The sequence below is a fragment of the Vespula pensylvanica genome, chromosome 18 (genome assembly GCF_014466175.1).
Source record: "Vespula pensylvanica isolate Volc-1 chromosome 18, ASM1446617v1, whole genome shotgun sequence".
Lineage (NCBI taxonomy): Eukaryota > Metazoa > Arthropoda > Insecta > Hymenoptera > Vespidae > Vespula > Vespula pensylvanica.
The window spans coordinates 3,358,845-3,368,844 of NC_057702.1; the positions used below are offsets into that span (position 1 = coordinate 3,358,845).

General features: G+C 35.2%; 2 protein-coding genes across 2 annotated transcripts in view; one reads left to right on the forward strand and one right to left on the reverse strand.

Annotated features, from left to right (window-relative positions):
- LOC122635651 (tyrosine-protein kinase transmembrane receptor Ror) overlaps positions 1-10,000 on the reverse strand; it is a 286,700-nt gene that overhangs the window by 173,878 nt on the left and 102,822 nt on the right. The gene's annotated exons all lie outside the window — the stretch shown is intronic.
- Positions 2,060-10,000, forward strand: part of LOC122635652 (FK506-binding protein 5-like) — a 40,606-nt gene continuing 32,665 nt past the window's right edge. The window contains exon 1 of the mRNA XM_043826106.1: positions 2,060-2,349. Within this exon, the coding sequence (XP_043682041.1) occupies positions 2,337-2,349 (13 nt within the window). The 5' untranslated portion in view covers positions 2,060-2,336. The remainder of the gene's footprint in view (positions 2,350-10,000) is intronic.

Consider the following 10,000-nt stretch of genomic DNA (forward strand, 5'->3'; position numbering starts at 1 on the left):
TTCTCTCTCTCTCTCTCTCTCTCTCTCTCTCTCTCTCTCTCTCTCTCTCTCTTCTTTTCAATTTTATTTTCTTCTTCGGTTTTCTTTTTATTTTCTTTTTATTTGTATTTTCTTTTCCCTTATTTTTCTTTTCTATTTATTTCCTTTTTTTGGAGAATTCCTCTCGTAAGAATATTCCTGAATTTTTCAGTCGTCGAATTCTCAAAAGATTCCGGAATCGATTCACGACGACGATTTCCGTCTTTCTTTCTTTCTCTCTCTCTCTCTCTCTCTCTCTCTCTCTCTCTCTCTCTCTCTCTCTCTCTTTCTATCTCGCTCTCTTTTTCTCTTATTCGCGTGCGCTCGCGAGCACACGTTTATTCGTCTCTCTGACCCGTAAAAGTTCGATTTTCTCTCTTTCTCTCTTTCACTCTTACTCTCTTTCTCTTTCTCTCTCTCTCTCTGGAAGGGTCTATTTTTATCGTGCGACCGCGTGTGTCAGCTGTTCGATGATTGTCAGCCCGTACGAACCAAGAGGGCAAACGACGACGCTTGACTTAACGCTTGCTTTTTCTTCGTACACCATTTTGTCTTTTCTTTGTTATTTTCTTTTCTTTTCTTTTCGTTTATTTCTTTTTGTTTTCTTTCATTTCTCTTTTTCCTTCTTTTAATTTCCTTTCCTTTTCTTTTCTTTTCTTTTCTTCTTTTCTACATTAATTTTTCTTCCGATTGATTATAAATACATGATACGAAGTATATATATATATATATATATATATATATATATGTATGTATATATGTATGTATTATAGATATTATAAAGGTTTTCAATAAAAAGAAAAGAAAAGTTAATAACGTGGCTTGTGATAACATAGAAGGAGATCTTTTTTCTTCTCTGTCCGATTAATAGATCAATAGTAAACGAATAATAGAGTCATCTCTCTCTCTCTCTCTCTCTCTCTCTCTCTCTCTCTCTCTCGCTCTCTCTTTTCTTTCTCTTTCTCTCTCTATTTCCATTTTTCCTTCTTTCTCTTCCCAATAATGAAAATCACAAAGAAAATCTTTTTCCTTCTTTTCTAATCGTACCTTTCTACTTTTTCAAAAACAAAGAGAAAAGAAAGAGAAGAGAATAATTAAAACAAAAAAGGAAGAAGAAAAGAAAATAACGATAAACTTCGAGATAGTGCATAAACAAGAAAATATAAAAGTACAACGATGTCATTTGTATGATCGTGCGTGTGTGTGTATGTATGTATTCTCTATCATCGATTCTAATCTCATCTCGATCGTGAACGAAGAAACGAAATTTTTACTGAAGATTTAAGAAAAAGATAAAAACAGAACAACCGAAAAGTAAAGATTAAAAAAAAAAAAAAAAAAGAAAAGAAAAGAAAAGAAAAGAAAAGAAAACGAGGAGAAAGAAGAAACGATGGTGAGATTTTCGTCGTCGAAAAAAAAGAAATAAAATAAAAAATAAATAAATAAATAAATAAATAAATGAAAAAACGAGAACGAAACAAAATCGAACAAAACAATGTAAAACAAAAAAAAAAAAAGAAAAGAAAAGAAAAGAAAAGAAAAGTAAGTAAGTAAGTATACGATCGGATCATAAAGTTTTCATCGCGATCTCTAATAGTTGGGAAGAAAAAGAATAAAAAAAAGAAAAACAGAGGGTGAGAGAAGGGTGAATAGTGAGAAAGTAAAGAATGGGGGATGAGAATAGAAGGGGAATGGTTAAAATACGATCCTAAGAAATCTCACGAGGAGTTTTCGAGTAAGAAATATTCTATCGTAGACGTGTGTTCTTGCTTCGTTGAAACCCTCTTTCACCCTTCTCATCCCTCCTTTCACACATACTTTCTCTCTTTCTCACTTTCTCACTCTATCACTCTATCACTCTCTCTCTCTCTATCTCTCTTTCAACGTTTTTAACGATAACGACGACGTAGCGACGATGAATTTATGGGGCCAACTTTTTTTCACTTGCCTGCTTTCTCTCTCTCTCTTTCTCTCTCTTTCTCTCAGAGAGAATATATGTGTGTATGTGTGTGTCAAAAAAAAAAAAAGAGAGAAAGAGATAACATTAGATATAACAGAAACGATATCGTTATCGTTTTCATCGTGTTTCACTTCTTAATAATTTCGATAATAAAGTGTTATGTGATTCGCGAATGATCCATTCGTCTCGAGTTAACCCGTTTTCAAGGACACGACGATTTCGTGACCGAAGTTTAAATTGAAGAGAGAAAGAGAGAGAGAGAGAAAGAGAAAGAGAGGATCCAGATACTTAAGATTCAGTTCCGTAAACTCGAAAGTTCAGCCTTTAGGAAGAGAAGAAGAGTTCGAAGACTTGTGGGATGAGGAGGAAGGGTGAGTGGTAAGGTTAGGGGGTTGAAGAGAGAAAGGTGAACAAGTTTTGTAGGTGAGGGTTGTATAAGAGAATTAGTATATGAGAGAAGGAGAGAGAAATATATATATATATATAAATGGATAAATAGATAGAAACTTGACACTGCAATTAGAGGAGCAGTTTTGATCGAATTTAATTAACCAAGAGAACTTCTTATACATATATATATATATATATATATATATATATGTGTGCGTGTGTGTGCGTATTTGTGTCTGTGTGTATATGTGTATTTCTACATCTTAGATCGAGTTTTTAATTCGGTAGAAAATATTCTAACGAAGGAGAACGAACGTAAGTGAATATTCCTCTTGATCATTCCTTTTCTGTTTTCTTCTTTTTTTTTTTTTAATTTTATTTTTCGTCTGTGTAAATTTAATAAATACGAAAGGAAGAAATACCGAGTCAGATTCGTCAGAGTCAGATAGGAAACGTTAAAAGGGTAGAAAAAAAATTGTAAAGAGGGAGAACATCCGTGGAGGACACGGAACAAGGTGGCATTTGGATCTTTGCCAGTGACCCCGCTGCTTGCCTGCTGCTGCTACTACTGCTGCTGCTGAGTCACACTCTCTCTCTCTCTCTCTCTCTCTCTCTCTCTCTCTCTCACTCTCTTTCACTCTCTTACTCACTCTTTCCTTTTAGAAGAGAGAAAGAGACAAAAAGAGAGAACAAGAAAAGGAGACATCGTCTAGAAAAAATTAGATCGGAAAATAGACACAAAAAGAAAAAGTATTAGAAAAAAAAAAAAAAAAAAAAGAAAAGAAACAAGAAAGAAAAGAAAGAAAAAGGAAACAATATAACACACCTACATGTTCTGAGAATATTACATTACACGGAAACGGTAGTACGGAAGTCGTAAAGTCAATAAAAAAAATAAAATTTCCAAAGTGAAAGAGAAAGAGAAAGAAAGAGAGAGAGAGAGAGAGAGAGAGAGAGAGATAGAGAGAAACATAAATGCGGTTCGACGGTCGATTTAACGATCAAAAAGGACATTAAAGTCGAAAGCTGAGTTCCATGGTAACTTTTGAACACCTTTGGACAGTCGTCTCCAGCTGGCGTTATGTGAGACCGCACGTAAATCATACCGCAGAACGGACGCGAGAATCTACTCTCTTATTCGTGTCCTGGGTTGTCCTGGATTGCGTCCTGGGTTGTGTCCTGGATGTTCCCTGATGTTCTCATAACCTCTCGTATATGTGTATCCTCTCTCTTTCTAGCATATATGAATGTATGTATGTGTAACCCTTTCAAGCCCTCACCTACCCCTCATCCTAATATTCTCGTCGATGCACGTGTTAACGTCATGCCAGTAAACGTGTCGGTAACACGTGTCGCACTTGTAATCCATGATCTGTCGTCGTTACTACTTCGTTATATTACTACGACAGAACTTGTACGTAACAAACGACCACGTTGTACTCGTTTACGATGTATGGTGCACCATAAAAATCGTGATCTTTATCACAACCACGATTACATTATAATTGGGAGAAATCAAATCTTTTTTTTTTGGAATCTTTTTTCTCTTTCTCTAAAATAAAACTTTGTTACGATCTTGTTCGGATATATTCGGTTGGAAAGATGGTCGAATTATTGTGGTTACGAATTTATAAATGGTTACAACGAGAAAGAGAGAGAGAGAGAGAGAAGGATTTGTTGATCTTTAGAGATAAGTAAAACGTAGGATGATGATCTTACGAATTAGGTGGTGGTCTGTTTCGGTTATCGTTGGGTACATGATTAGAAGAGATTTAGGGAGGTTAAGCGCCCACATAAAACCGAATAGCAATCTTTTTAAACCTTTCCCTCCGATATGCGTCTGCTTTACGTCTTACCTTTAAGCGTTAACGTTAAACTCGCATTTTATATCTATCTATCTATCTATCTATCTATCTATCTATTCATCCATCCATATATACATCTACATATACATATATATATATATATATATATATATATATATATATGTATGTATGTGTTTAACACAAACCGGAAATCGTTAAAATCGTAATAAGATATTCTTCTCTACGTATGTACATACGAAGTGACTCAATGAACGAAAACGAAACGTGTTTTTCGTAATTCCGAAAGTTAATAATCGAGATTATCGATATACTCTGAACTTAAAAAAAAAAAAAAAAAAACAAGAGAGAGAGAGAAATAAATTCTCCCTCCTCCTCTTCTTCATCTTTTTCGATACTTTCGAACTTGAAGAACAAAACAAAACAAAAAAATTCGAAAGAAAAAGAAAGAAAAAGAGTGGGTGAGGGTTTTTAAAAAAAGAGATTTTACGAAAGACTACGAGATTTGAGTTTCAATACCCCTCTCTTTCTCTCTTTCTCTCTCTCTCTCTCTTGGAGCACGACGATGGAAAATCGGTAAAAGCCTATGAAAATAATCGAATCTGGTCGAATTCGTAAACGAGTGAGAATAAGTATAGGCATCGCTTTTAGAGATACTGTAAAACGTACGAAGAGAAACTGTTCTAGCACGTACTCGTGAAAATCACGTAGGTATGTGACGCATCGTCTCTCTTCGTTTCCTCTTCTCTCTCACTCTCTCACTGTCTCTCTCTCTTTCTCTTTCTCTTTACAAATCCCCCACCTTTACCCTCACCCCTAAAACTCACTTCCCTTCTCTCAAGCTTCCATACGTAGATACGTTAATCCGAAACGACGTAATACGTTTGGGTATAGATTGGCCATACGTTAATCCGTCGTGAACGCGGACGAGCAAACGTAAAATCGTTAAAATTCCTCAGAAATTCGTCGAAAATTTCTACACGTTGTATTAGACATATATACACTCAAACTTATATACAGTAACTCAACGAAAACTACGACACGATAAAAACCATCGATGCTAATCGAATTTTAACGACGTTAAATTTCGACGTTTTTCTTTTGATTACATTATATCCTTTTTCTTTTTTTAATTACAATTTTTCTATTTCACGATCACGTAGATCGAGACTTGATAATAATTTATTAAAAAAGAGTCGGAGGTGGATACTCGCTTTTTCTGTTTTTTCTTTTTTTTTTCGGAAAAAAATGAGAGGGAGAGAGAGAGAGAGAGAGAGAGAGAGAGAGAGAGAGAGAGAGAGAGAGATAGAAATAGAAATCAAATTCTAAAAATCGCATCTCTCTCTCTCTCTCTCTCTCTCTCTCTCTTTTTATTTCTTTTTCTGTTTCTCTGTATACATGTAGATGTGTATGCAAAAGTGAATAGAGACAAGAGTCTTTATTTTTCTTTCAAATATACGCACGCACGCACGCACGTACGTAACCATACACATTTTTTCGTACACACACGTATATCTGATGCGTTTTACGTGCGACAAAAATGTAATCCTTTTTTTCTTTTTTGAATATTTTTTTTTTTTTTTTTTTTATATCCAAGCAGTAGGTAGACAAAAAGGCCCGCTTTTGCTAAATACAAGAAAAAGATAGGAAAAGGAGAAAAAAAGAGAAAAAGAGAGAGACAGAGAGAGAGAGAGAGAGACAGAGAGAGACAGAGATAAAGACCAAGGACAGGGACTTTAGTTTTTGAAAATAGAAAATAAAAGGACACGAACAGAGAGTACCATAACGCGTCGAGTAGAGTGTATCTCCGTAAAAATGAACAAGAAAGAATGAGAAGAAAAAGAGAGGAAAAGAGAAAGAAAGAGAAAGAGAGAAAGAGAGAGAAAATGAGTAGAAAGGAAAAAAGAAAAATAAAGGGGAGGAGGGTTGTGGGGAGAGGGTAGAAAATAATTCCGATTGTACTCGGGCGAACAACTTTTCTACGCGTTTTTAACGTTCCGCAAGAACACGATTTCTTTTCACCACCCCTCTCTACATCTCCCACCCCTTCTCGTCACCCCATAGCGTGCTGCCCTTTTCGAATGGAACGCTAACGAGTGAAAGAATAATATATATATATATATATATATATACATACACTACACACACGTACGTGTGTATATATATATGTATGTGTATGTATATCGCAGGTTACGTGTTTTCTTCTTTTATTTAAAAGAAAGAGAAAGGAAGAAAGAAGAACAATAAAAAAAAAAAAAAAAAGAAAGACAAGGCTAAAGAAAAAGAAAAAGAAAGTGGTTACGATGAGAAGGATGAAAGAAAAGTAAAGGTTAAAAATTGAGAAGGTGGATGTGATCGAGTTGAGTTGTGGTGGGGAGACGGTGTTGAAAACTAAAAAATAAAAATAAAAAAAAAAAAAAAGAGAAAAGAGAAAGAAAGAGAGAAAAAGAACGAAAAAAAAAAGTACTGTGGTACATGGTCTCGCAATCGGCTCGAATAATCAAAATCGATTCGTTCCAATCCATTCCACTCTGTTGAATGATCAAAAAAATAGAAGGATAGGTGAAAAAGAAAAAAAAAAAAAGACAAAAGGTGGAGAGAGACAGATAGATATATAGATATATAAATATATAGATAGATAGATAGATAGATAGATAGATAGGGAGAAGGACAAAGGGCGAAAAAGCTCAACGAAAAGCTTGGGAAAGCTTCCGGGAAAAAGCTTACGGTACGGATCTCCTGCTCGTCGTTTGTGTTTGTTAATCAATTACTCTCGCTCATTGTCAAAGGCCTAGAAAATCCTTCTCTTCGTATTCCTCGTTTGGTTGGACGGATCTAACTGAAAGAGAGAGAGAGAGAGAGAGAGAGAAGAGAGAAAGAGAGAGAAAGAAGCTGTAAGCTGTCGTCATACTTGGACGGTACATACGTAGAGGTTGGATGGATGAGGTGGAGGTTGAGGATAAAGAAGAGGAGGTTGAGGATGAAAAGGAGGAGGATGAGAAGGTTTAAACGTATCGTACCTATCCTACCTGGTTTTATGCTTTTGCTTTTCGGTATCTTCATCCCCACCCTAACCCAGACACAACCCCAACTCCCAAACCCCAGCAGCAGCAGCAGCTCACCTTCTCTTCCACCTACGTCCTAGCAGGCTTTACATCTGCATCTACATACATCTACATACATATATACATACATATATACATCTATGCATCCATCCATCCATCCATCCATCCATCTATCTATACTTATACCACGGGTCCAACATCCTCGTAGTCGTCAACGTCGCGCCTCTCTACTGAGCCTCTTCGCCCTTTGATGTCATTTCACAGAGACTGAGAGGGAGAGAGAGGGAGAGACAGAGTGAAGGCTGAGAGAGCAAAAACGCTTTTCAAAGTACGGATTTACCTTCGCTCGCTTTCCACAAGCGACATGTTTTGCTATTCTATGCATTTACTCGGTACACAGGCGGCCAAACATCGTGTCCTTGTGCTCATCGACAAGAACCAAGGTTCTCTTCTCTCTCTCTTTTTTTTTTCTCTTTCTCTCTCTTTCTCTCTTATTCGCTCTCACTCTTTCTCACTATCTCTGTCTCTTTATATATCTTTCCATCTCTCTCTCTCTCTCTCTCTCTCTCTCTCTTCCTCTTTAAATCTATCTCTTTTTAGCTTTCTTGTTTTACCCTTATCTTTCTATACGTTCAAGTACCTACGGCGTTTTCATGTTTTACCGACTAATGATCGTTTCTTTCTTTTTTTCTCTTCTTCTTCTTCTTCTTCTTCTTCTTTTTATATTTCTTTTTTCGGAAAAGACAATAGAGATTATAAGATAAATTACACATACAAATATATACGTGTAGATTGTAGAATATTTAAAAAAGAAACATATATACATATAAAAGATATATATATATATATATATATATATATATATATATATATCGGAGTCTAGTCAAATCGTTAACAAAAAGAAAAACGATAGAAAAAAAATAGATTAGCCACAAAAAAGAAATGGAAAGAAAGAAAAAAGACAAATAAGGTAAATGTATGTGTCTTTTGGTATATATCGAAGACACACATCGGCTTTAAATCTCTCGGGAGGATAATGAATGCACCGTATCAGACGACGACGACGACTACGACGACTATGACTACGACTACGACGACTACGACGACTACGACGACTACGATGACGACAATGTCACTGACAAGTACAACACAATGACTTGAAGGTAGATGATGAGGAGACACGAGGTGGTTTCAAGGGTGCAACGACTAGACCGCTTGATTCTTCTCGCTCGCTGCTTGCGAAACGAGAAGAGAAGAGTAGAGTAGAGTAGAGTAAAGTAGAGTAGAAAAGAGAAGAGAAGAGAAAAGAGAAACGAGAAGATGGATCGTAGAAAATCCGTCGGTTCTGCGACGAGATAAATTCTTCTTGGAATCTACCGGATAAATTACACCGAAGTAGGGATAAAAAGAGAGAGAGAGAGAGAGAGAGAGAGAGAGAGGGAGAGAGAGAGAGAGATGGGGAAACATAGTTAAGACTGGATTGGTATGGGTAGATCAAGGGTGGTAGGTTTATTTACACCACCGGCTGTGTTCCGCATAAATTAAGCAAAATCTAAATTATAGAATAAGAACTGACAACGAGAGGAAATAAAAGGAAAAAATAGAAAGTGGAGAAAGAAAGATAGAGATAGTGATGAAGAGAGAGAGAGAGAGAGAAGAAAAAAGTGGTCTTCTCCTCTTTTACTACCCCCTCTTCAATCATCTCGAGTGTACTGATAAACGCTGAGTAATGGTACGCAAATTATGTGTTCGATAAAAAAAGAAAAAGAATTAAAAAAGATATAAAAAAAGAAATGATAAAAAAAAAGAATAGGAGGGAATGAATAAGAGGAATTATGTGAAATGATTATCGAATTAAACATGTTTTTTTTTTTTTCCTTTTCGATAGGAAAAACCCATTGATCTTCTTCCATTTTCTTTTTTTTTTTTTTTCTTATTAAAAATTCTGGTAATAAGGATTCTGGTAATAAGTTCTATTACTAATTGCGATTCGATCTCACCACGTTCGTTCTTGAATTGAATTTAAGAGGATATCATTTAATCGTTGCGTGAATAATATTGGAGAAAAAGAAGAAGAGGATAATCGTTTTAAAAAGAATTAATCGCCGTTCGTTTTTCAATTGGGGTGAAAAAAAAAAAGAAGAAATGAAAGTAAAAGTATCTTCGAAAATATGTCTTCGATGTTTGTTAGAAATTTGGAAGATCAGAATCTCGAACAATTTACGAAAGCATTAAAAAATTGACTCGAGTAATAGAAAGGTCTCTTTCTCTCTCTCACTCTCTCACTCTTTCCTTACTCTCACTATCTTTTTTTATTCCCTGAACGCTTTTAAGCGAGATGTTTAATACATATACGCGTCCAGATACCGATATAAACAGAAAGATATGTATATATAAAGAGCAAGAGAGAAAGAGAGAGAGAGAGAGAGAGAGAGAGAGAGAGAGAGAGAGAGAAAAGGGATAGGAAATGAGGGCTGGGTAAAAGTGCATAACTTTAAAGAGGATGAGTTTTTAGCAAGCTACCCTTGACATTTTCTCTTTTACTCGCTAACTTTCTCCCTCTTTTTCTATCTCTTTATTCATATATAAATATATATATATACATATAAGTATATATATATATTTATTTATTTATTTATTCGTATAGAAATGTATACATGTATATATATATATATGAATAAATATGTATGTATAATAATGATATATTAATATATTATTATATATTGTATAATATATATATATAT